General features: G+C 48.9%; 1 protein-coding gene across 2 annotated transcripts; it reads left to right on the forward strand.

Annotated features, from left to right (window-relative positions):
- The first annotated feature begins 913 nt into the window (after nucleotides 1–913).
- SEMA3G (semaphorin 3G) lies at nucleotides 914–25966 on the forward strand. 2 transcript variants are annotated; one of them, XM_072650054.1, is made up of 16 exons: nucleotides 914–1179; nucleotides 7575–7735; nucleotides 8144–8206; nucleotides 9820–9939; nucleotides 10504–10594; nucleotides 11169–11285; nucleotides 11547–11692; nucleotides 12094–12208; nucleotides 12306–12375; nucleotides 12848–12992; nucleotides 13609–13840; nucleotides 14464–14555; nucleotides 17580–17621; nucleotides 18652–18880; nucleotides 19497–19636; nucleotides 21827–25966. In XM_072650054.1, exons 1-16 carry the CDS (start codon nucleotides 1089–1091, stop codon nucleotides 22268–22270), a joined length of 2298 nt encoding a protein of 765 aa, XP_072506155.1. In that variant the 5' UTR covers nucleotides 914–1088; the 3' UTR covers nucleotides 22271–25966. The 2 variants fall into 2 exon arrangements, with proteins under 2 accessions (XP_072506155.1, XP_072506156.1); XM_072650055.1 differs by lacking the exon at nucleotides 21827–25966 and adding an exon at nucleotides 21388–21799 and having other exon boundaries at nucleotides 931–1179.
- The last annotated feature ends 1325 nt before the right edge of the window (nucleotides 25967–27291 follow it).

The raw sequence follows: 27291 nt of genomic DNA on the forward strand, positions 1-27291 counted from the left end.
CTTGTGATTTTGCACAGCCCTGCCTCACTTAAATCCAATTCACGTGCATGTCATGCCATCACCTCCCTGATGTCATGGTCCTCTTTGAGAATGAAAGATAGTGAGTTCATTGACTGGCTAAGTGGGGAACTGGGATCTTTCTGGGTGCTGGGCTGGGCCATAGACTCTCTGACACTACACTGGAGCCATCTGGCTGTGAACCCCTCCATTTTAATTCTCTAGGGACTCGACAGGACAAAAGATCACAGGAGATAGGAGAGGTACAGCAGAGGCAGGAGTCAGGCCTAGGGGCTCTCTGGGTAGTTTTGTGCTGACCTTCGACCTCTCTGTGGTCAGCCTATCTCTGCTCTAAATGGGCCCCTCTTTACTCCATGGACAGATAGATGTGGGCAGCAAAGTGACCTCTCCAGGATCCTCCTCCCAGCTTGGAGAAGACAAGAGGAGAAGCAGGTTCCAGGTCCTGTGCCTGGGAAGCTTAGGGAGGGGAGCTCAAAGTCCAGTTTCCACAGGGAACAACTAGAAAACTCAGAAAAAAAACTCAGACTCTGAATGCAAGAACTGGAAGGGACCTTTGAGATCAAATCATTTCAGAGGCAGGGAAACTGAGGCCCAGGGAAGGAAGGGACTTGCTCAGGGTTGCCTGGCCTTTCCTAATAGAGTTAGGACTGGAACCCAGGTCTTCCCAGCCGAAGGCTCTTCTCATTATGCCACACTGTTCCTGACGTAAGGCAGTATGAAACAATAGTTAGGATCGCTGTCACTTCCCAAGTGGTCAGGTTGGTGAGGCAGGGGAGGTCAGGGCAAAGCCAGCTGGTCTCCCGGGTCCTTTCCACGTCCTTCCTTCAGCGCCTCCCCACAGGCTCCTCCGAGAAGCTGGGTGGGGCCAAGAATACTTTATAAAAGGCTGGTGCTGCTAGCCAAAGCAGCTCCTCCCCAGGCGAAAGCAGAGAGCCTCCCTGCTTGGGAGGGAGGCCGCAGACAGACCTCCAAGCAAGCTCTGCTCTGCTGTGCTCAGCTCAGCTCAGCGTCTGGGGCTCCCTGTGGCTGGGAGCCTGGCAGCATCGGGACGGACAGCTCCTCAGGGCAGGATGGACCTCCTCCTGCTGGCTTCCCAGTGGCTGCTGGTCACCCTGGCCGCTGGCCGGAGCAGCATGCCCCGCTTACAGCTTTCCTACAGAGGTAAGACTTTGGGTTCTGTGGACCTATGTCCACCCAGGCACATGTGCCCACCTGCTTGAGCAGCCACATCTCCAGGACAACCCCCTGCTGCACCCCCCTTTCCCTGAGTATCCACCACCTCAGGGATCCATGCTCATCTCCTAGATACCCACAGCCTCCTGAACTCACCCCTCAGGCACTCAAACCCCTTCTGGGCAGGAGCACAGTGGAAAGGGCACTGGATTGGGACTCAGAGGACGGAGTTCAAACCCTGGCTCTGCCACTTAATTTCTGTGTGACTTTTGTCCAGTCACGTCTCCGCTGGGTGTCAGTTTCTTTGACTGTAAAATGAAAGGACTGAACTAGATGCCTTCTCTAAGGTCCTTCCCAGACCCTCCAGGGACACACCCAACAAAATGCCATTTGGATCAAGTTCAGAGCTTTAGATTCTGTGAGTTGTCAGCAGCAAAGCCTTTTATTTATGGGACATTTCAAAAATCTCCCACAAAATCATTTCTATTAATAAACTGAAACATGACCGACTTGCAAGTCCCTAAGAGTGGTCACACACACACCATTTCTCTAAACACTTGTAGAATTACAAAATAATTTCCTTACAATAGGTGAGCAGGCTGTTTGATTATCAGATTAATTACAGATGAGGGAACTGAGACTGAAGGCGAAATGACCAGCCAAGGTCACACAGAAAGTAGAAGACACGGGGTTTGAACCCAGGTTCTTTGTCGGCCAAACCCACCAGGCTTTGCAGTTTTACCAGCCAGTCAACCAACCGAGTGCTAAGGGACTGACATTTCCATCCAGTGCTAGAGGGCCCAGACATTCATCAGCTTAGGCCATGCAGACATTCCTTGAGTTGGAGTGTGTACCCAAGGCTTGCAGACATGGGGCTTTCAGAGGCCCCCCAGGGTTGAGGGAAAGGGGCCAAGGTGTGAATGGGAACATATTGCCTTTAGCAAATCAGAAACAAAATCCAAACTTGGGTGCTTTTGGAACCCAGGCTCTCCCACAACCTGGAGAAGTCAACATTGGAGAGAAAATTAGTGATGTCTTCCCTCTCCAGCACCCATCTTGCCTCTGAGCACCTCCTTTCTGCTCCCTTCTGGGCCAGGTTCTCTAGGAAGGGGTTTCGCTAGCCTCCTTCTGAGTCCCTTAGTCCCAAGATGCTCTGTAATCAATCAATGTAACCCCAATTTTCTCATGGAGGAGCCAAACAGGATTCTGGGTTCTCTTGATCTGTGAGGATAAGAAAATGGCTGATTTCCCATACAAAATTCCTGGAAGGTCTGGATGAAGTTGTTATCAGTCTGTTTTTATATATTCTTAGCATGTTGGAGAGAAAGAGGACCTCAAAAGCCATCTAAGTTGAATTTCATTTTACAGGTAAAGAAAAAGGCCCAAAGGTGGGAAGGGTTTGCTCACAGAAGCCTTGGCTCCTGTCCTGGTCACCAGGAGCTCAGAAGGGTTTAAAATCCCATGCCCAGGACAGCCAGACCTGAGGTTGTAGAGCCAGGGGCAAGAGCTGAGAATAGTGCTGATCTCTGGCCTCCTCAAAGTCACATCCCCCAGAGACTTATCGGGGGCCCAGGGTCCCTAGAGACTCTTAGATAAGCCCAGGCCACATTCTGCTTTCTTCTGAGAGCAAACTAGCTGGCACAGGGCCCAGGCCCAGGCAGGGGCCCAGGACTTAGCTGTAGTTGACCTTGATAGAGCTTTCTCTGTGTACCTCTTGGGTACAAGGAAAGGAGAGACAGGACGGGCTCTTTCAGATTCTATACTGCCCTCAGTAGCGTGAAAGAGCCCTGGATTTGGAATTAGGTGCTGGGTTCAAATTCTGAATCTGTCACTCACTACCTGTATGACTTTGGGCAAGTCATATAGTCAAAAGGCATTTATGAAGCAGTTATTGTATGCCAGGTGCTACCCAGGGGAGGGGAATCTGTGGCCTCGAGGTCACATGTGGGCTTCTAGGTCCTCCAGTGCTGTCTTTTGACTGAGTCCAAGTTTTACAGAATGAATCCCTTTATGAAGGGGATTCGTTCTGTACAGTTTGGATTTGGTCAAAGGGCCACACCTGAAGAAGTAGAAGGCCACATGTGGCCTTGAGGCCACTACGCCTAGCCCTAGAAATGCAAAGAAAAGCAAAAAACACAGAGCAATGTGCCAACCACTGTTCTTCCAGATGTTCAGAGGGACAAGCTGCTGGATGGAAGGGACAGGAGAAATAAATAATGCAGAACTAGGGGGTGCCATTGCCAAGCGGGCACTGTCAGGGTAGATGCCAGCATTGGGAGTAATGGGAAAGCACGCTTTGAGAAGGAGGAATTGGAGCAGTCTTTAAGGAAGCCAGAGATGTCACTAGGCTGGGGGGGCTGGGAGACAGCCGGGTGAGAACACCCATGGCCCTGATTGGGGGAATAAAATTCAAGAAGACTAGAGAGATAAGGAGGGGGCAGACTGCTGAAGGATATTATATTGGATCCTGGGGGTGATAGGAAGCCGCTGGAGTTTACTGAAGGGGGATCTCTAATGTTGGGGTGGGCCTTTCCAGCTCCAAGTTCTATAAACCAGAGTACTTGTTCTGAGGGGGGCCTATGAGAGAGCCCCCCGTCCGAGGGGAAGGCATGGTCTCTGTTTTCAGTGAGACCTGAGACTGAGACAGAATGCTAAGAGCAGAAAGATACCAGAAAGGTCACTCCTAGCTTCCCTCAGCGATGTTTTCTAGGAGTTTTGAAGGGGCTTGCCAGGGTTTTGGAAGGATCCTGAATGGGGGAAGGTCCCTGGGCTGTGTAAGCGACCAGGTGTGCTGGGGCCCGGTCTGTGGCTGCAGCTGGCTCCCGCAGGGACCGTGTGCCGTCCAGCTGCTCTCTCCCCCTGCACCTTTCATCAGCTGCCAGACCTCATCCGGATTCCAGCCTTGGCTCGGTCATCTTGGCCTCCCCCAGGGCCCGTATTATTGACTCTGATTTTTTCTGGAAACTGGTGCTGACTTTCTCTGATTCTTTTTCTCCTTTTTGATGAGAGACAAAATTCAGGGACGTGATACAGGGGAGAAGGCAGGAGTTGGGATGGGCTGCAGATTGGGATGTGATTGAGTGTTGCATAAACTGAAGAGGAAACATGAGATGAAGACTGAGGTGTGATAGAGGGGTGAGATACAGAGAAGAGGCTGGCCTGTGACATTAGGGAGAGGCCAGGGACATGATGGGAGGGGTGACGTTTGTGGGGGAGGGATGGGAGGGAAATTGCCAAGAGGGGATCATAGGAGGGCTGGCAGGAAGGGCGAGGGTGGGTTTGGGAATTGGGGCTCTCTGGAGCTGCAGATGACACATGAAATCGCTGCTCCCAAGCCAGAATGATACTAGCAGGCAGGGGAGTTTTTCCAGATGTTCAGTGGAACAAGTTGCTGGATGGAAGGGATGGGGGAAGTAAGAAATGCAGAGGTAGGGGACCCTATTGCCAATGCCTCCCCCGGTCCCTTGAGGGAGAAGGGGCCAGAAACACGAGCCAAGGGGGAGGGGGAGGGAGGTCAGGATGGAGACATTAAGCAACTGATCAGAAAACCTCCTCTGATGTCCAGAACACATAGCCTGCTTCTGCCAGTGTGCATGCGTGCGTGCGTGCGTGTGTGTGTGTGTGTGTGACAGACAGAGACGGAGACAGAGAGAGAACACTCAATAATGGTCAGGATAGATCCAGATTATGCCAGACCTGGCATTGTTGGAGGACTGGTAGAGTCCAATCTTCTATCCAGGTTCCCTTGACCCATGTGGTACAGAGACTATGTCTAATTGAAACTTTATACCTTCCTCGGTCCTTACTGCAGTGTTCTGCATACAGTAGGTAATTAATCAGTGTTTATTGAATGAATATGCCCTGAACTAGGGGTTAGGAGATCTAGGGCTGAGTCCTGTGATCTTGGGCATGAGTAAAGAACCCTGGGCTCAGGCCTTGTAGAAGGGTATATGAGTTTCCTGGGTACCTCAGGGTAGGTGTTTTGCCTCATCAAAGGAAAGCACACGCATCCACAGCCTTCAGTCCTAGAATGTTAACTTTCTCTACCCTATTAAATGTCCCTGCTCTTTGGACTCTAGCTCCTTGAAGCTTCAGGCTTGCTTGGCTCCTGACCTTACCGACTGGCTACACCCAACCACATCCAGCCTTTTTCTGTGGCCACCAGAACTAGGTACCTTGGTCTGGTCTCTGCTCCTTTTATCATCTGTCCCCCCATCTCCACAGCCTCCAGACTTCACAAAAAAAGTGGTTTTTTCCCCGTGTAGTTTATTCAGAAGGCAAAAGAAATAAATGCAAGAAATATCCACCTTGGGAAGGAAATTAGACCGTTGAAAAAATAAAGCTACTTAGTACCAGGACAAGGGACAGGGAGGTGAGAAAATGGAGGACCAGGAAAGGGACTGGCTCATTACCCCTCTTGGCTAACTGTCAAGGGCAGGAGATTGAATGCACACAATGAGTTTTCTTATCACCTTAAAAACTGATGCCTTATCCCTGAGAAAGTCACAGGCCCAGAGACTGTCTAGTGGGAATGACATTGGCTTTGGAGACAGAGGACTTGAGTTCAAATTCTGATGCCATTACCTTGGTGGCCAATCACTGGGGCAAATCACTGACCCTCTCTGGGTCCCAGTTTACTCCTCTGTTAAATAGGGGGAAGGGTTTGGACCACATGGTCTCTGAGGTCTCTTCTAGATCTCTGGGTCTCAGTCCTCCCCTCTGAACAATGTGATCTGAGAGTCTCTGAGGCCCTTACAGCTCACACATCTTGGGACTTATTTGCCTTGATGTTTGTTGAAATGAGTTTAGGTTTCTGAGCTCCTGCTATGTCCTCATCTTGGGTGTCTAGAGATTAGAAAGCAAGCCTTGGAGCCAGAAAGGAACGAAAGAATGAAAAAGCTTTTTATTAAGCACCTACTGAATGCAAGGCACTGTAGTAGGCACTGGGGATAAGTAAGATGGTATCTGCCCTTGAGGAACTGACTTTGTAACTGGGGAAGCAGTGGCCTGGCAGGGGGATTTGGGACCGAGAAATCAATGGGATGAGGAATGGGCCCATAGGGCACTTGATTGGAAGTTGGAGAGAGATGCTCACATTTGTGAGTTAGGGGTGTGTGTGTGTGTGTGTGTGTGTGTGTGTGTGTGTACTTGTGTGTCTCTCTGTGTGTATATGTATGTGTTTGTGTGTGTGCATGTGTGTGAGTGTGTCTCTGTGTGTGTGTTTGTGTGTCTGTGTATGTGCATGCATGTGTATGTGTATGTATTTGTGTGTCTGTGTATGTCTGTGTGTCTCTGTGTGTGTATATGTGTGTATGTATGTGTGTGCGTGTGTGTATTTGTGTGTATGTGTAGCATGTGTCTGTGTATGCGCATGTCTGTGTGTATTTGCGTGTCTGTGTGTATGTGTAACATGTGTATGTGTTTGCGAGTGTGTGGGTGTGTCTCTGTGTGTGTATGTGTGTATATGTGTGTGTGTTTGTGTGTGTATATGTGTGTGGGTGTGTCTCTCTGTGTGTGTATGTGTGTGTGTGGGTGTGTGTGGGTGTGTGTGTGTGTGATTCCCTCCCCAGCTCTCACTGATACTTGGACTGCTAGGAAGAAGGTGATTGATTGCCATTGCTTGGTGGCATCTAGACCCATCAGGAAGAAAGCTGAGCAGTGAGAGGTGATAAACGGAGATAGGGCTGAGGGTCAAGTGTGCCAGAGTCTGGGTACAAAGGCAGGAATTGTTTGGTTTGGTTTTTTACTGGGAGGTGAATATGGAGAGAGGAGAGAAGGCAGGTCCCTGTGGCACTGGCAAGATCATGCTGGCCTGTTTGTCTTGGGTGGTCACGAGGGACCTGTGTAGGTTCTTTAGTGCTTGGTACCTTCAGGGTTGTGACTTCTTGCCCACACCCCCATTCAGGAGATTCCAGTGTGGAATAAGTGACTCTGGCTTGTCTAGCCTGACTTCCTGGCACTCATTCCCAAGAGAAGAGTGGGGGCAGGAGGGGGGGAAAGAAGAAAGATTAGGCCAAAATTGGGGTGGGACAGTTAGGAATTTTGCTCACGATGCTGACATGGAAGGCACTGTGCTTTACTGAGGTAGTCCAGAATGCACCATCTCAAGAGTACCCATGGGGGCCAGGAAGAAGGTGGACCCTAGAACAGGGAAGGGGTCAGGCTGTGGGCTGGCAGATGAGGTTAGGTAGGGGATGGTTGGACTGACTGCATACACAGTCTGACTGTCCTTTGTGCCCCCAGGTAAGAAAATGTCTAGTTACAGTTCTGCCAGGAGAATGAGTTGGAGATCAAGAAGCCAGGCAATCTGATACTGAAGGGAAAGGCTAGGAAGAAGGTCTGGATTGGGCATAATGTCCCCTTTCCCTGTGTCTGCCATATAGATCTCCTGGTCACTAACCGCTCTACCCTCTTCCTGGGCCCTCGGGGTAAATTGGATCTAAGGGTTCTGTACCTGGATGAGTATCGGGACCGACTCTTTCTGGGTGGACGGGATACCCTCTACTCACTGCGATTGGACCAGGCAGGACCTGACCCCAAGGAGGTAAGTTAGGAGCCTGGGCTCCAGGGCTGGGTCAAAAAAGCCACGCTTTCCCCCGTGACTGTCTACAGAATTGGAGAATATTAGAGTGTCAGAACATAGTAGGTGCTTAATAAATGCTGGTTGCTTTATTGGGGGGCACCTTAAAGACCATCTAGTGCCACACTCTCATTTTACAAATGGGGAAATTGAAGTCCAAAGAGACAGAATATTCTCAAGTTCATATATATAGTAAGCTTTAGGATCAGATGGAGGGCTCCCTATCCATTCTCTCCCTGCCACCTCCAGCCCCCAAGCATGATGTGAGTTTCCAAGTTCCTATATTCCTTTCCCAAATGTTAGAAAGGGATTTTCCCCTAGTTCCTCCCTCCCTTCTCTCAGCCCATACCCCAATACTGTATGTGTTCACAGATCTTATGGCCTCCTCAACCTGGCCAGAAGGAGGAATGTATCCTGAAAGGCAGGGATCCCCTGGTAAGTGAGGGTGAAGCACATTGTTGGAACTTCGTCTTGTGCCAGTTCTCTTAGATCTTGGTTTCCCAGGTTGGTACCGACTGACTCTAAGGTCATTGGGGCACCAGTTTGGTTTCCCTTTCTGAAAAGGGATGCCAGGGAGATTTACTTGCTGCTTTGGCATCCCAAGGAGACCCTAGTGTTCCAAACTATGGGACAGTGGTGGAGGAGATGTAAATTCCAGCACTCATTTTTTAAAAATTTACCCAAATGAAATAGATGCTTGTCTCTCGGCCAATCACAGCACAGGTGTGGGTGTTGGGGAGTGGGATGGGGTGTAGATGGAAGCCTGGCTTTCAACTGATCACCAGACTCTTGGTCACACTGTCCCTCAGAGAGAGGTGCTGCTGAGGAAGAGTCTGGGTCCAGCCCCTGTTCCCTCTTTTCTTTGCCAATTCAAGAACCAGCAACTCAGAGCAATAGAAGACCTAATTTCCTTCCCGCCTGGGCCAGGAAGACAATGGGCCAGACGAGGCAGGGAGAGGGCATTCTGGAGGAACTTAGGTAGTGTAGGGGATTATGATCCAGCCTGCTCCCTGGCTGCCCCAGGCGAAGCAAAGGCCGGTAAAATGCAATTTCCAGACATCTATCCAAGGACAAGGATAGCAGCGAGACTGTCTGGAATGGGCACAATCCCAGCGCCAATCCAACATACACAACAGTGCACCTGCCCCTCGACAACATTCACAAAATCTATATTGGGGGGAGGAGTCGTGCTAAGGGCTGAGCTTTAGACAAAAACAAATAAAACCTAATCTTTCTTCTCATGGAGCTCCAAGTATGGGGGTGGGGAGCCAGGACGTATAACTGACATAAGGCAGGGGGTGATAAGGGCCATCATAGAGGTAGGGACAAAGTATTGTAGAGTTTCAGGAAGAGAATTCAGAAGGGTCTAGAAGAAACAGGAAATGCTTCATGGGGGAGGTAGAGCTGATCTAGGCCTTGAAGGAAGGGTAGGTTTGTGCCAAAAATGGAAGGACAGAATTCTAGGCAAAGAGAACAAAGAGAGCAAAGGCCAGAAGGTCATAGATCTAGATCTGAAAGGAACTCTGTAGGCCAAGTCCAAACCACAAATTTTTACAGGTGAGGAAACTGAGACACAGGGTGGTTAACATGGCTTGCTCAAGGTCACACTGTTAATTAAGTGTCAGAGAAGAGATCTGAAAGTAAGTCTTCCTGACTCCAAGCCCAGGGCCCTATTTACCATACCATAATGGACTAGTGTAGAACACATGGAGGGCATGGGAAATAATCCAGTTTGACCACATTGTAGTTATGAGGGGGTAAGAAAGAAGGCTGGAAAAATAGATTTGGAGGCCAGACTGTAGAAGGCCTTAAACGCCAAGCTAAGGAACCAGTCCTTTGACCTGTAGGAAATGGAGGACCAAGGAAAATTCTTCAACGGGGTCATTCCATGCCTGCAACCAGTCAGAAAGTGACTGAGCTCCAGGGAATCTGAAGGAGCTGAGCCTCTGGATCCTGGGCCCTCTTCCTGTGCGGACTTGAGTTGAGGAGATGGACAGCGGTTTCCTTGCCTTCCTTGGGCCTCACTCTTCTGTCGGTTTCCCCTCCAGACTGAATGTGCCAACTACATCAGAGTGCTACACCCTTACAACAGAACCCATCTGCTGGCCTGCGGTACTGGAGCCTTCCAGCCCATGTGTGCCCTCATCACTGTGGGTCATCGGGGGGAGGTGAGCAGGGAGCACCTGGCTCCGGGCCCAGGGGCAAGAGGTGCCAAGGCACTGAGTGGCCTTTTGCTGGGAACTCTGCCGGCCATGGGGTCTCCAAAGGGCAGGGACTACAAGGGAATGGCATTCCCCACGCCTCCTTCCTCTGGCTTCAGAGTCTGACTCTACTTGAAGGCTCCCCATTGAACTGAAAATGAAGGGAAGTACCCAGCCCTGGGGCATGAGGGAGTCTGATGGTGGTAACCCTGAAGGGAAGGCTTTGTGCCTGGAGAGGGGGAGGTGGGTGAGTAGGAAGAGATCTAAGATCCTCCCCCTGATTCCATTCCAAGCACTTCTCTGATTTTACACAATCAGCCTGAACCCTGGTGACCTTCTGGCTGATTATGGCAGGAGACCAGGAACTAGCTAGACTTTTCTGGGGCTCTAAGGATCTTGTCTTCCTAAGAGAAAAAGAGGAGGGAGGGAGAGAGGGTGGGAAGGAAGATGGGGAGGGATGGGCATGATGTGGGCACCTGGCTGGGATTCTTCACAATAACCATCCCTTCCCTCTCCCTTTGCCACCCTTAGCATGTGTTCAACCTGAACCAGGCCAGTGTGGAGGGTGGGCGGGGACGCTGCCCGCATGAGCCTGACCGACCCTTTTCCAGCACCTTTGTTGGTGGGTGACTCTTGGTGGAATGGGGATGTGGGCACAAACCTGAGGGGAGAGCTAACAGCAGAAGCAGGGACAGACATTTGGGGGAAGAAGGCAGGAATGGTGGGTAATGTGGGACAAAAGGAAGTGCTCTGGGTTCAGGGTCATTCCAGTGACAGAAATAGTGCACTTAGTGGGATCTCTCAACTAGCTTTTTCTGTTTGCTGCGTGAGTCTTATGTCTGACTATACTGTGAGCTCGCTGAGGACAGGGTCTGGTTCTACTTCTATCTCCTCCATAGTTCCTGAGTGCAAAAATGAAGGGCTGGGGGAGGGCAATATACTTAGTGGGCCCAGCCTGAGGATGTGATCTGAACCAGAGTCCAGAAGTAGACAATGGGTAGGTCATTGACATGGACAGAACTGAAAGGTTGGGGACCCCTAAGAAGTAGTTGTGGACAGTGCCTGGGTTTGAGGGGAGCAATGGGGCTGGTCGGAGAGGGGAAAGTGAGGTAAAGAAGCAGATTTGGAAACCCCTCCCCTTACCATACCCACCTTGGCTGCCAGTGCCCCCATCCCTGATTCCCCCTCTCTCCCAGGTGGAGAGCTGTACACAGGCCTCACTGCCGACTTCTTGGGTCGAGAAGCTGTAATCTTTCGCACTGGTGGTGCCCGGCCTGCCCTTCGCTCTGACACTGACCAGAGCCTCTTGCATGGTGAGCCACTGTGTGGATAGCTCAACAACAGAATTCTCTTGGGGACTGGCCAGAGAAGCAAGGCCTAAAGTATCTGGGGGAAGGAGAGAAGCAGGAGTGGAAGAAGCCCACCTCCCACCTATCCTCAGGATTCCAGACCTGGTTCTGGGGGTGGGTCCAGCCTCAGCTCCCCACACCTCTCTAGCTGACCTCTGGCAGACTAAGGTACTGCTCCCAGAGAACTCTTCTTCCCCCACAAACTCTCTGCCCTCTCCCCTGCAGACCCCAGGTTTGTGGGTGCTGCCCTTATCCCTGACAATGCTGACCGGGACAACGACAAGGTCTACTTTTTCTTCTCGGAGGCAGTTGCCCTTCCCGATGGGGGCTCTGGCCAAGCTATCGTCAGCCGTGTGGGCCGCATCTGTGTGGTGAGAGCCAGTCTGGGGGTGTTCAGTGGCTAGGGGCTAATGAGGTAAAACCCTAGGAAATGGTAGGGCCTAACTCCCACCCATGTTGGCTTCCTCTTCCCAGGAGTATGGGCAAGTTTTTTCCCTCCCTTCAGTTTCAAAAGTAGAAATGAAGATCCTGGCATAAAAGCTGGGGTCAGGGAAAGATCCTAGGTTTCTGAGCTACCTCCCAGGTTCTCATCATTTGTCCCTGCAACATGGGCTAAGGGCATGGGATAGACTGGGCTTTGCTCCTCCATCTTCTCAGACTGTCTGAGAGGTCCATCCCTGGAATGACTCTGCCTATTACACCTACTACTAAGGGCTCTAGGCTCCCTGGCCTGGGTCCGACCTCTGGAGTAATCCCATGTCCCTCTTCCCAGAATGATGCTGGCGGCCAGAGGGTGCTGGTGAACAAATGGAGCACATTTCTGAAGGCCAGGCTCATCTGTTCCGTGCCTACCCCTGGGGGGGCTGACACCTACTTTGACCAACTGGGTAAGCTGGAGGGCAGAGGCTGTAAGGAAGCTGGCTTGGTGGTTTGATCCAGGAGGGGGTCAATTCGGATTGTGATCTAGCTGTATTCACCTCCCAGAGGACGTGTTCCTGCTGTGGCCCAAGGACGGGAAGAGTCCAGAGGTCTATGCATTGTTCAGCACACTCAGGTAAGACTGACCCTTCTCTGCCTGTCCTCTTAGCTCTACCCTCCTCATTTCTTGGTCTCTATCTCAATTCCTTTGTCCTTTTCTTTGTGTTCATCTGAATCATGAGGTGTAGACCTAGAGGGGAACTTGGGGTCCCTTCCATTATCTAGTCCAACCCTTTTATTTTGAAGACAAAGAAATAGAGGCTCCGAGAGGCTAGTGGCCGGTCTCAGCTTCCTCCCTGAAGCCTGGATCCAGCACTCCTCCTTCCTTTACAAGGGCTTCTCTGTCTCTCTCATATAGTAAGCACTTGATAAATGCTTATTGATTAGTTTATCCTCTGTCTCTGAGCCCCTAACACTGCAGCCTTCTTAGCTTCCCTTCCGTCTTAGGAGCTCTCATCTCCCATCTCTCATGAGCCTTCCTCGTGCTCAGTAAGTACCCTCTACCCAAGCTTCAAGAGTGGCCACCCATTGGTGTATTTCTTTGGCAGTGCTGTATTCCAAGGATTTGCTGTCTGTGTGTACCACATGGCTGACATCTGGGAGGTTTTCAATGGACCCTTTGCCCACAGGGATGGTCCCCAGCACCAGTGGGGACCCTATGTGGGCAAGGTGCCCTTCCCTCGGCCAGGTGTGGTGAGTTGAGATCTATGGGCAACAAGGGAGAGGGAGGATAAGAAGGGAGAGGGAAGTGAAAAGAAAGGAGGACTGAGGGAGTGATGGCTTTCTGCACTCTAACAAAGCTGTCACTGGGGGCTGGCAAATTGCACTTGTACTTTTGGAGGTTGGCCCTGTGCCCCAAACAATCTTAGGCATAGTCCTAGGCTCCCTACTTTCTGGCACTTGTCTTGGACCCTCAACCTTCCCAGTACAGCCCTGGTTCCTGCACTCCTTGGAGACAGTCCTAGGCGTCAAACTTTGCCCCACCCTAACCCTATTCCCTGAACAGAGCCTTGGCTCCAGACTCACTAGAGACAGTCAGCTGACTTTGAAGGAGAAGTCTATCTCTCTGTCATGTTGCTTTCCCAACACCCACACTGAAAGCAGAGGAAAGAGAAAGAACCTCAGGGTGGGGAAAAGTTCATATCAGGGAGAGAGCTGGGAAAATTAGAAGTGTGGGATGGGGGCTCAAGGAGAGAAGAAGTCACCTCATTTTTTTTTCTCCTGTTCTCTTTGCCCTCCCCCTTCCTTGGCGCATGATCTTTTTGCTTTCTGGTTCCCCCACCTGTTCTTCCGACCCTCGGTCCCATAGTGCCCCAGTAAGACCACAAGCCAGCCTGGCCGGCCCTTTGGCAGCACCAAAGACTACCCAGATGATGTGCTGCAGTTCACCCGGGCCCACCCACTCATGTTCAGATCTGTGCTGCCCCGGCACGGTCGTCCCATTCTGGTGAAGACTCACCTGCCCTATCGACTTCTCCAGATTGTGGTAGACCGAGTAGAGGCTGAGGATGGGGCCTATGATGTCATCTTCTTGGGCACAGGTAGGTAGGCTGAGATCCCTCCTCCCTTGCTTTCTGCCAGAGCTGGTATTACTAATCACATCCCTAAACATCTCTCGTATTGCCTAGAATCCCACTGTTAGCAAGTTATTCTTTTGGCCTACATAGTGTTGTACAAGCACATCGGATCTCTAGCATCTCACTATGAGTGAATATATCAAAGACAGTCAGACCTGGAGGGACCTTAGAGAGTGCTTTAGCCACTAAGGCTCAGAGACAGAATGGGCCTCACAGAGCAATACAATGACCGAATGAGGACCAAAGATCCATGTTACCTGATGCCCAGCCCAGGATCACTTCCCCTGCACTCTTACATCCCTTCTCTTCTTCTGAGATGAGCAGGAGACCATTAGCTTGTGCTGGAGGGACAGGTAAGAGGGGGAGGCAGGTGACAGACATGGAGCCAGATTCACTCCGTCAAAGAAGACTGCTCCAAGGAGCGAAATGGTCCCAAATGGACAGTTTCAATACCACATTGACCACACCTTTAGCATCTTCTGGTCCTCTACACTTCTGGCTGCTGAGACCTCCGCTGGGGCTCTTACAAGTTTTGAACATCTTTTTATCCTGTTCCCTCCTCTTACCCTTGTCCTCTTGCTTCTCAGATGTGGGCTCTGTACTCAAGGTCATTGCTTTCCAGACTGGAAAGTCTGTGGAGCCTGAGGAGGCAATCCTGGAAGAGCTGCAGGTGTTTAAGGTGAGCCATGGCTAGGGTAGGACTAGTCCCAGGGCGTGCTGGGGACACCATTCTCAGGATCATTGCAGAATGGAAGAGCTAGATGATCCCTTGGAGGTCTAGAGAAAGACAAATCTGCCATTTTTTTTTCAAATGGTAAGAGAGTGCAGTTTACAAACTAAAGACCAGGGAACTTGGCTTTGACTTCTGGTGAAATTCTAGAATATTTTTAAAAATTTTATTTGTATCAACATATTTTGGTTTTATGTCACCCAACAATGCATCTCTTGAAAGAAGGTGAAGAAAGAGGAGGGGAAAACAGTCTAGAAACATATTAAAGGGATGGTTAGGGAACTTTGAGAAATGGAAGGGGCTAGTATGAGTTTATCAAGAACAGGTCATGCCATATTAACCTCATTTCCTTTTAAAAATAGGGTGATAATAATAGCTAGCATTTATATAGTGCTTAGAGGTTTGCAAAGCACTTTGCACAATCATTATCTCATTTTTTGTCCTCACAACAACCCTGGGAGTTACCTGTAATTATTATCCCCATCTTACAAATGAGGAAATAGAGGCAGATAGAGGGTAAGGGATTTGCTCCGGGTCATAAAAAGAGTAAGAGTTTGAAGCTGAATTTGAACTCAGGACTTCCTAACTTTTGTTCTGGGGGGTCAAGGGTGTATTGTTATTATAGTCTATCTAAGCTTTAACAAACATTTGATGACGTCTCGCTTGTCACTCATGTGGTCATAGTGGAGAGATGATGTTAAACTAGACTAGGCAGGTTGAATGACTAGAACCAAGGAATAGTTGTTAATGATTTGATATCAACTTGGAAGGTCTATAGTTGAGTGCCCCAGGGATCTGTCCTTGGTCCTGTACTGTTTTAACATTTTTTACAATGACTTGAATGAAGGACTACTTATCCAATTTGAAGATGACACAGAGCTAGGAGAGATAGTTATCACATTGGATATCAGTAAGGAAAGAAAAGACTTTGACGTGCTAAAATGATGACCCAAATAGAAGAGGATGAAACTTAATAGGGATAAGTGTAAATTCATCATAGACTCTTAAATTTAGGACTGGAAGGGACCTTGGGGGGCAGCAAATGGACACCTAGAGAGCTTACGTAACTTTTCAGGTTCAAAAAATCCACTTTATTTCATGTCAAATCAAACACTTCTAGCTTGTGGTTTTATTGTTGTTCGATTGTGTCTGACTCTTCATGACCCCATTTGGGGTTTTCTTGGCAAAGACACTGGAGTGGTTTGTCATTTCCTTCCTCAGCTCATTTTCCAGATGAGGAAACTGAGGCAAAATTGGGTTAAATTATTTGTCACATAGCTAGTTGCTGAGGCTGGACTTGAACTCAGGTTTTCTTGACTCTAGGCTGGATACTCTATCCACTGTGCCACCTAGTGTATGGCTAGATAGAGGTTTATCTAGAAAAGTCACAAGGATTTTAGTGAATTGGGATCCTAATGTGCAACAACAGGATGTTATGGTGGCTAAAAGAGTGAATGTGGCCTTAGGCATGGTGCCCAGGGCTGGGCCCACTATATCCTTCCTTGCTCAGGCTATGCTTGGACTATTGTGTCTAGTTCTGGGTGGCACCATGAAAGAAAGATTTTGATAAGATGAAGACCATGGGTTAGGTGGCACAGTGAAGTCAGAAAGACCTGAGTTCAAATCTGACCTCAGATACTTACTAGCTGAGTGACTCTGGGTAAGTCACTTAATCCTGTTTGACTCAGTTTCCTCATCTGCCAAATGAGCTGGAGAAAGAAATGACAAACCAATTCAATATCTTTGCCAAGAAAACCCAATACAAGGTCATGGAGAGTTGGACACAACTGAATAACACAACAAAATGTGGAGGTGTTATGTTAGACCTTAGTGAGAAAAAGAGACAAAAGAATCTAACTCCTGCCTTCAAGTAGTTTCTGCTTTATTGGGGGTTCCAACATATAAACAGATAAGTAAATAGAAGATAATTTAAGGTGGATGAGAGCACTATGCACTGAGGCAATCAGGCAAGGTGGGCAGGAGGTAGTATCTAAGAGACAGAGATGAGAAAGGAATGTATTCTAGAGCTGTCTTGGGGAACAGCCTAGGAAAAGGCATGGAGGGGGAGGATGGGATACCAAGCTCCAGGCATGTATATGGGATATGTTATGCAGGTAGGATTGGCAAGGCTTGGCAACTGACTTGTATTTGGTAAGTGAAGGAAAGAGAAGAGTTGACCTTGACTGAGCATATGAACCAGGATGACTGGAAGGATGAATGCTCAACAAAAACCAGAAGAGTTTGCTAGAGGGACAAATTAGTTGGGGAAGATAATGAACTCCATTTTGCATATGTTGAGTTTGGTATACTCATGGGATATCCAGGTAGAGAAGTCAAGAAAGTATGGAAAATATATTTAGGAATCACGGTGACAAAACTCATGGTTGCTGATGATCCTGCTAGGAGAGTATATAGAGAGAAAAGGGCTCAAGAAGACAGAGCCTTGGGAAACAGACACAGTTAGGGGGCTGGACACAGATGATAATTCAGTGAGAGAACCTGAGGAGCTACTGCTATACTAGTATAGTGTCTTTGAGCAGTCTGTTGGGGAGGGGTTGGACTTGTGCCTGTAGGAAAACAGGGTATACATTGGGGGCAAAGTGGTAGGTTATAACAAGATAATTAAGAATGGAGGAGTTAGGGACCTGGGAAGATGACCAACCTCCAAGTTTGCACTTAGCCTAGGACTTAAACCGAATTCAGCAAGGAGGATGTTGGCTGGCAATGGAGACTTTTCTCCTAAATTGAACAGCTGGAGAAGGCTGCTTGGCCTTCACTTCAAGAGCTTGGCTCTTGGAAGAGGAAGGACCCTTGTAAAAGCCAGAAGCGCTCTTTTGAATCCAGGCTGAGAGCCAGCTTTTGAAGAAGGGCCCTGTGGGATAGCTTGCGTGACTGGGTTAGGGGACTGTGGAAATGGAGTAAAGGGGAGGGTGGAGACTCAGTCCTAATGCTCAGTTCCCACTCTGCCCCTAGGTGCCCACACCCATCATCGAGATGGAGATCTCTGTTAAACGGGTAAGAGGAACATCTTTTCCCTCTCTGTCTCTGTTTATCTCTTCCTTTCTCCTCCCTTGTCCTCTTCTTTCTTTCTCCTTTTCCTTCTTTCTGACTTCTTCCTCCTCTCCCTTGGCTTAGCCTTCCCCCCTTATCTTGAGCTCATCTATCTTTTCTTTCTTCCTTCCAAAATTCGTATCGTGTTGAGCTTTTGACAGGCTGTGTTGCCCCCTTGGAGTCCACAGTCTAGTGGAGAAGAAAAGATTAGTGCACAGGGAAGCATCACAGAAGTTCTGTGTCTGACCATGTGCTGGGTTGTGTGGCCCAGACAAGTTGGAGTCGGGGGAGGGGGTCCTTCAGAGCTTTGAGAAGGCTTCAGAGAGGAAGCAGGTCCTTCAGATTCATGTCTATCAAACTATATTTTAGGGCATTAGGGGACCTTATTTAAAGAGCCATACCACAAATCACACCCATGGGATTTAGAAATAGAAGGAAGCCAAGAAATTTCACAGGCCAATTTACTCATTTTTATAGATGAGGAAATTGAGACCAAGATAAGGAAAGTGGTGTGCCCAAGAACAGTCTCTGGCTATTTGACTCAGTGCACTCTCCACTCCACAGCACTATGTCTCACACAAAGAATTCCCTTTTCTCCCTGCTTCAATTTATAATTTGTATAAATCTGGATTTTCCTATGTCAGGTTTGTTTAAAGTGGGATCTGTCTATAAGGCAGCCTATAGGTTCCTTGTCATTTTTGGGGAAGGACAAGGATGTGTGTCTTTAGCGGGAAGTAGCAAAAGAGGTTAAAAGCAATCAGGATGGGATAAGAGAACTATTGGTTTTTATTTGGTCAATTGAAGAAGAATTCCTTGAGGAGGAGGGACTCTCAGGAGCTCCATAGCCTTTCCTGCCTCCCTAACTCTATGTCACTGAGTTTCTCCCAGCTCTCTTGCCCTTTGAGATCAAAGTGCTTTAATGGGTCTAAGGAACCCTGGCTCTGGATGGGATACCATACTGACTCTCCTGCCACTCTGTCTGATCCCAATCTAGCAAATGCTGTACGTGGGTTCCCCACTGGGTGTGGCCCAGCTGCGGCTGCATCAGTGTGAGACATATGGCAACGCCTGTGCAGAGTGCTGCCTGGCCCGGGATCCCTACTGTGCTTGGGATGGCAACACCTGCACTCGATACCAACCCAGTTCTAATAAACGGCGATTCCGACGGCAAGACATCCGGCATGGCAACCCAGCATTGCAGTGCTTGGGCCAGAGCCCCAGTGGTGAGGGACATGTGTGTGGAGGCCTGGGGGTGGGCAAGGATCCACTTCCACTTCCTCTGGGAATCTTCTGGGGATGAACTTCCTGCCCTCTCCACCCAAATCTAACAGAAATTGTTACTTAGAGATGCAGCAGAAGAAGGCCTGACCTCTCAGTTTGAGGTTATGGCTCTGTCTCCTGCACTATCAATTCATGCAGTGTGCTGGGTGCCAAGCTAAGCACTGTTAATGCCAAAACAAAACTGACACAGTCCTTGCTCTCAAGGACCTTAAGACTCTCAGGAAACAGAGAGACTTGGATGCATGGTCCCAGCTCGGCAACTCTGAGGCCCCGAGCAAGTCACTTCTACATGGGTCTCATTCTGCCCCCTTCTCCATTGGGAATGATACCAGTCAGTCACCTTGGTGACACACAGAAGCTATTATAAGGGGATAATGAGAAAATGTGAAAGTGATTTGGAAAGTATAAAGAGCTCCCATCAGTTCTAACTTCCAGACCCATCTCCAGGGGAGGGCAAGATGGGAGCTCTTGATTCATCCCAGAGGCTGAAGGCCAAGGAGAAAGAGCTTAGGTTGGGATTCCTAGGTCAGGTTGAGTGTCCCAATTGCCTCTTTCCAGGGGATGTCATGGGGAGCATGGAGGCCACTGTGGTGTATGGCACAGAACACAACAGCACCTTCTTGGAATGCCGGCCCAAGTCACCCCAGGCCACTGTGCACTGGTTCGTGCAGAGACCCAAGGATGAACAGCCAGACCAGGTGAGCATGGCTTCCACCCATCCACCCACCTCTCTGCCTCTCTCCTCCTCCCTCACTCTCTTTTCTCTTTTCTCTTGCTTCTTCTCACTCTCCCTTTCTCTCTCTCTCTCTCTCCTCTGCCTCCCCTTTCTTTCCTCCTCCAGGGCAGGGCAACACTGCTCTATCAAAGAAATACATGTCATTTCTTTGTGACTCTACCTACCATTCTAGGCTTGTTACATATCACGCCCCTTTACCACACTAAATAGCTTACTTGCTGTTCCCCTCTCCATACCCTTGTCCAAGATGTGATCGGTGCCTCAATACATGCCTTCCTTCACCCCTTTAAAACTCAACTCAAGTGCCATTTTCTACAAGAGGCATTTTTGGGAGCTTTTCCTTCTCCCTGGGTTGCTGGTCCCCCCCCCACAAAAGTGCTTATACTTTATATCTACTTATGAATACATATTGTTTTCCCTCAGTGGGATATAGTTCCCTGTGGGTAGATGCTAGTTTTTGTCTCTGTGTACCATGTGCCCAACGCTGTCCTTGGCACACAGTAGATGCTTAAAATGCTCGAATGGATGAATGAATGAATTACTCAGCTTCTTCTGGGTGTCCAGCCCTATGTCGGAAGACAAGAGAAGAAAATATGATCCTTCCCTCAAGGAAAACAGCCTTGCTAGGAAAGGAAATATCATCAAAACAATTACAGAATAGCAAAAGAATTCAGTATAGATGCGTGTGAGATAAGCTGTTGAGTGTGGTAAAGACAGTTGTAAAAGGAGATCAGTATAGACTGAAATAGTCGTCAGGGAAAGCTTCATTGAGGTGTGAATGGCACCCCTGTGAGGGGGAAGGGTGTGGGTAAAGGTGTGGAAGTAGGATGGAACACAGGATATGTGTGTGTGTGTGTGTGTGTGTGTGTGTGTCTGTCTGTCTGTCTGTCTGTCTGTCTGTCTGTCTCTCTGGGGGGGAGAGGAATGGGCCAGGGAGGTCTTGCTCCTGGGGACAGGAGCAAACATCCCCTACATAAGGGAATTTTTAACCTTTTCTGAGTCATGACCCCCTCTGGCAATCTGGTGAAGTCTATGAATGCCTTCTCAGAATAACATTTTTAAATGCTTAAAGTAAAATACATAGGATTTAGACATAAACCGATTATGCTAAAATAAAGTTATTAAATAAACAGTCTGGCTTCTTGGGTACAGGTTTGTTATCCTAAAGGATAACACACCAACAAGTTTTCCTTTCTTTCTGTCCCAGGCTTGGAGGACCTTAGAAAGGGTCCTCCTCACCCTTGCCAGTCCCTCTACCCACCAGGTGCTCCCACCCATCCCCCTCTGTACTAGATCTGGGCCCTTTTCTATTGCCTGGTCATGATACTTCCTGCCAGGAGCCCAGCTGTCTGCCTTGACCCCCTCTTCCCTCCCTGCAGATCCGGAAGAGCCTGCCGGCCCCTGAGTTGGCTTCAGTCTGGTGCTCGGAGGGGTAGGCGTGGGTGGGATGAAGAAGCAATTCCACAGCTAGCTGACCCTGCTCTCAGGGTCTGAGGGAGGAGAGGGCAGATTGATTACAGAAAAGGGAACTTCTGGGCTTGAGAATTGGGGGAGGGCTAGTGATGGGCCAGCTGGCAAATAGGGTACTGTGAGGAATTCATAGGGAGTGGTGGCAGAGGGTGAGGAGGGCAACTTAGAAAGCTGAGCTTTGGGAAGAGGATTGAGAGGTGGGGCTAGGTGAGGCCTTCATAAAGGCAGGATCTTCCTTTGCAGAAACGTGGTTCTTGAAAAGTCTGGGAAGTACCCCAGGCCATTACGTCTGGGCACAACAGGAGCTTTCAGGTGACTGGGGCAGGAGTCTTCTCTGTCTTGCGAGGAAGCTAAGAGTATGAATGCCTGCTGTGGATTAGCTCTATGCTAGGCCATGGAGTTGGAAAAAGGAGCCTAATATATCTGAAATGACTAGGAACTAAACATGGATGAACTAAATATTTAAAGAGTGAATAATTTGAATAATTAATTACTAAGCATTAATCTTAAAGTGCTTTGGGAGTTGTGAGGGAGAGGAGCAGTAGATCAGTGTGGGCTTGGAGTTGTTGGGGAAGGTTTCATGGAGGCAGTAGGACTAGAAGGGGATGCAGAAGGACATCTGGCATTTTTATAGGCAAAAATCATGCGTTTCCACCCTTCTCATGGATCCCGTTCCCAACAGGTGAAGACAGACGAACGAATCCTACAAACAGAGCACGGGCTGCTGTTCCGGAGGCTTAATCGCCTTGATGCAGGCACTTATTCCTGTAGGACCCTGGAACACGGGTTTGCCCAGACGGTGGCCAGACTGGCCCTGGAGGTGATAGGAGCTGAACAGCTGGAGAGCCTGTTCCCCCGGGAGCATGGGGAAGAGGAGTCGATCCCCAGGAATTCTGCTTCAGTCCCATCCCGCGCATGGTACAAAGACATCCTCCAGCTCATCGGCTATGCCAACCTGCCCCGGGTAGAGGAGTACTGTGAGCGCATATGGTGCAGTGACCGTTATCGACACAAGGGAAAGCACAGCAAGGCCAAGAGCTGGTTGGGGACTGAGCTGGGAAAGAAGGCAAAGAGCAGAGCGCAGGGGGAACGCAATCGGACCCCCCGGGAAGTGGAGGCTACATAGAAGAGTAGGAGGCAGCTGGGATGGGCTCGCCCAGAGGGAAACCTCATGGGCTGCCCTGCTTTCTGCCTCCCCAAACGTATAGCTGGGGCAGGGGTGCCTAGAGCACAGACTGACCATCTTGTCTAGCACCCTATCTTTCGCAGGGAATTAAATCTCTGGCCTCCCTGTGCCTAATAGGCAGGAATCCAGTGGCTGGGTTCTGACCTGGAGATCCCCAGGATTCTGATGAGGACTGGGAGGCCCCTTTCCTTTACCCTCTGTGCCATAGCCCGCACCCCTTCCTGCCAGTGTCGCCAGGGACCGCCAAGCCCCAAGAGGCCTGTTCATATCCCACTGCCCTTTGTTCTTCTTGGGAGGTGGAGTCTGGTTTTCCAAACACATTTCCAGCTGTGCCCAAAGATGAGGGCGGTTTTATTTTTCTTTCTCAGCCTGTAAAACAATAGCCATTCTGAACAACTGTTAGGGTACCTGGGCCAGAGGAACCAGTCTCATGTTGAGGTGGTGGCAGGTGGGACAAGAGACACTGAGATTCTCCCAGGGCTCAACGTCTGGGGAAGAGGACAAGAGCAAAGATGGCAAATGTGTCCATTCTTGTTTAATGTAGGAAAGCTCAGCAGAGTTTCTACTAACAGAATCAATCCTTCCTCAAGGTGGGTGGTGGGCCACTAGGAGGAAGATGGGGGTGGGGAAGAGGGGGGTAGAGAAATTTGTTTGGACTCTATCAGACATATCAGAGATTGAGAGCTGAAAGGGACTTTGAAGACCCTCCAATCCTATCCTCATTTTATATATGAGGAAACTGAGGCCCAGAGAGATTGAGTGAATTACTCAAGATTATAAAGGTAGCAAGTGACAAAGTGAACCAAGGTCCTTTGAATCCAGAGCCAGCAGCCTTTCCTACTGTACCACACTGCCTTATACCTTTGCTTCTACTCTCACTGGTCTTTTTATCCATCTTCTCATGTCTGAGGCATGTGGAAAAGATGGGACAACACCCTTCAGTTTTAGGAATTTAGGCTTCGAAGCTGAGAGTCCAGGGCCCCCATACTGCTCTCCATATCCCCTCTTCTTTGCCTTTGGGGAGTCCCATTAGAATGAAGCCACAGTTTATCTGAGGCATTTAGGCCTATTTTCCCTCTGATCATGGGGGCACCATTCGGATGCCAACAAGAGACAAGTTTCAGGCAACAGAAGAAAGACCCAATTCTGTTCTCACAGCTCAATATGAGTCATCAGTATTGAAAAAAAAAAAGCTAATGCAATATGGGATGAATTAATAGAATTCAAATGCCCAGAAGAAAGGAGATCGAGGGATATAATAACCCTGCTGCCCTCTGCCCTGGTTAGTCAGCATCTGGAGGCCTGTCTTCAGCTCTGAGGGTTATATTTTAGAGAAGACACAGACAAAGTGGAGCATATGCCAAGGAAGAGTTTTGTTGTATGAAAAACAGTCAGAGAACTGGAGGTGTTTGACCTGGGGACTTGGGGGCAGGGACCGGGGACCAGAGAGAGAAGAAGCTTGGTCATTTTCTTTAATATCTGAAGAACTGTCATATGGAAAAAGGATCAGATTTATTTTGAGTAGCTCCAGAGGATGGAACTAGGATCAATGGGTGGAAGCTGCAGGGAGATGGATGTCAGATTTTTAATTCAATAATAGACTGACCGTCCAAGAGAGTGGGCTGCCTTGTGCAATAGCTTTCTTGGGGATGTGCAAGTAGAGGATTATGGCAAAAGTGTTGTCTGCAGGGTAGGGACGATGGACTGCAAGATCTCGGAGCTGGCCAGGGGTGTCCCCTCCTACTCCTGGGATTTCTTGGCTTTCTAATGGCAAATTCCTGCTCCCTCCTTTCATTCTCTGCTCGGCCCCCCCTTCTCCTCCCCCCCAGGATTCCTCTAGGCTCCAACATTGGTTTCTGTAGCAATGGCTAGTGTGAACTCAGAAAATTCCGGTTCTCCATTCCCTACTCCACACGGAGAGGGTCAGGGATTCTTGGCAGAAAGATCTGGAGTCGTAGGGATAGGGATAGAGTAGGGGGAAGGGAGGTTTTAGTTTTCCATCTTTTTTTTCTGGGAAAATGAGGAAAATGTCATTAGATGTAGTAGAGGAAGGGTGGATGAAAAAAGTGGGAGCTTTGACCTGGCACCTGAGCACGTACCCTGGGGAAGCCTAGGTGGGAGCTAGGGTGGATTAGAGAGAGGATCAGTCTCTGACTTGCGTCTGACCTCTGTCCCAGAGCCTGGGGTCTGGCCCCTCATACTGGGTCTCCACCTGTCAAGGCAAACGTTTAAATTCAGTGTCACAAATTTCACAGTCTGAACTGGTAGGCAGAGAGCCAGAGGAATATAGAGGCCCCAGGATCTCAAGGGAAAGAGTGAGATCCAAAGCGGGGTAGTGGTAGAGAAAGAAGTCCTCTCGAAGAGCGAGAACTGGCATCAACTAACTAGTCCAAAGAGTCTTCTCAGGAGCTTTGAGAGAAGCTGGGCAGCTGTCATCCTGGGGTTCTCATTTTCTGCTGGGCAGGGTTCCGAAGATGACTTTGGGTGTGAGAGCCATTTTAAATAGGGTTTTTTCTAAAAGATGCAAATTTAGAGGGGAAAGTTGGGAACTCTAAATCCTGGAACAGATGTCTGTGTCTGGGACAAACGCTACATAGAGCTATCCAAGGAATAATTCAGCCCTACGCTTAGGGAGTGGGGGAGGACTGAAAATTGAAAAGACCGTTCATATTCTGAGGATGACCAAAGTAGTCAGCCATGCAGCAAATGGGCAAAGGAGGACAAAAAAGAGAAAATAAGTCTGACATTTCCTCCTCTTTGGAAAAAACAGGTAATGGGGTGGGGGGAGGTTTGCTCCTTTCTCTGAAACACATATACAGGCTGCATCTGTGCCTTCTGTCTCCCATTGGATTTCAAAGTGAACCAACCTGAAGGGGATGAGCTGAAAGCCAAGTCCATTAGACAGTTTTCCCCTTCCTGCAGTGAATGTAGGAGACGGAGAAGGAATGAAAAGGGGAAAAGAGAAAGTGTAAGGTAGAAAATGGTATCCCAAGGAGGAGCAAGGACTAGAGAGTGGTGCTACAGAAAAGGCCATTTCAACCACTAATGAACAATCCATGGTATGAGTAGGGCCCCAGCCTTTGACAACCTCCATCCTCATCTCATCCTTTAAAGAGGTAAATCAAGAAGCCTTAAGGGCCTACTCTAGTCACACGGAGGATCAAATATATAGCAGGGGGGAACTGGACTCTGAAAACACTTAAAAAGCCAGAAAATGTCAGTCTTTTCTACCAAATCTTGGTTTGAAAGCCTGTTTCTTTAAGTATACCATATTCTTTCACTGTGAATAAGTCCTGTAAATACATCGCATATTTGAATTTTATTTTTCTATGTTGGGATGTACCTTAAATACAGAATATGCTCTTTGCCAGTGGAATATGTTTCCTATTTTTTTATGATATAACTGTCCTTTAATCTTGCAGAAGGATACTTACAGAAGACTGCTGCGCTAAACCTCTGGGCTTGGGGCGGAGGTTAATAGTATTTATGTTTTCGTTTCTTTGCCTATGCTGTTCTGCGAGGGCCACTCTCATCATTTCTATGGCCTGTGGATGGAGAGCTGTAGGCTCCAGCCCAGGTCAGGGAAGGCTGTAAGGAGTGGCTCCAGGTGTGCGTTCATTAAACTGGGAAAATCTATCCTGTGTGTCTGTGAGACTGATCTAGGAACCTCAGGATGGGCCAGGCTCAAGACTCCACTCTCAAGAATGGAGGGGCTAGGTGTTTTGGTTCTGGGAGCTGGATCCCTGACATCTGCAGTAGTGCTACCTGGCCCAGCTACCTGCGTTTCATCTCAACCAACCAAACAGTGGAGTTCTTGTCAGAGATCCTCCTTGCCATGGGCACTGACTTACGTCACCCAGGACTTCACAGCAGTGCCTACTTTGCTACTGGAACTCCTATGTACCAATCAGGACTATGCATGTTTCCTACAAAAGTAGGTTAGCTGGTCTGGGGGGAGGGGGGTGCAGGCAGCAGATAATGTCCTAGGGACTGAGAGAAAACAAACACACCCACTAATATAGGTAGGCCTAGAACACTTGTTTGTCTAAAGGGCTAGAGGCTGGGCTCCATCACTGAGGATAATGTCTTAAATGAGGACTCGGGTCTCTTGGGTGGGGTGGGGGTCTGTGTCTTCATCTCTGCAGTGACTCTAGGCAGATGTTCATTCTATTATAAAATAGAATATTTTACCCAGTACTTCTCCAGACAGCAATTCGACATAATGGAACCTCAATAAAGGCCTCTAACTAAAATGATGAGTAAATAAAACATGTTCCTAGGATAGCCGCTGGGTGGAGCAGTGGATAGAATGCAAGGCCCGAAGTTAAATCTAAATAATGTGATATAAATTAAAGTTCAGCCTCTGAAACTTAGTAGCTATGTGATCCTGGACAAGTCACTCACCCCAGTTGCCTGAGTTTCTTCATCTCTAAGATACATCTACCTCGCAGGGCTGTTGTGAGGATCAAGCAGGATGAAACTGTAAAGCGCTCTCAGCACAGTGCCTTGCACCTAGTAAGCGCTATAGAAAAGCCATTATCGATGCCAGAAGTTCCTCCTTTCTCTTTCCTCTCCAATAACCCGTCCTTCAAGGCAGCAGCTGTGTTATGCTGTCATCCAACATTCACTGAGCACCTACTCTGTGCAAGGCCTGTGCATGACGTGGCCCCTGCAGCACATTCTTCAGTGCCAAATGACTGGCACAGTCAATGTCCTATAACTCAAGGAGCTGTGAACTTGAGTTGGGCTTTGAAGGAAAGAAGGTAGAGAGGAAATTCTAGGCATGGGAGCCAGCAGATCTGAGGCAGAATCTGGGATGCAATAGAAACAGACCTGCCTCGTTGGATTGAATCATTCCTGTAAGGGACAGGAGGAAGTTAATGTGGGAGAGAGGTGCCGTTGTTGAGGGTTAGGGATGCTGGGACCCTGAAATAGTGCCTTGAATGACTCCGAGCCAATCC

The sequence above is a fragment of the Notamacropus eugenii genome, chromosome 1 (genome assembly GCF_028372415.1).
Source record: "Notamacropus eugenii isolate mMacEug1 chromosome 1, mMacEug1.pri_v2, whole genome shotgun sequence".
Classification (NCBI taxonomy): Eukaryota; Metazoa; Chordata; class Mammalia; order Diprotodontia; family Macropodidae; genus Notamacropus; species Notamacropus eugenii.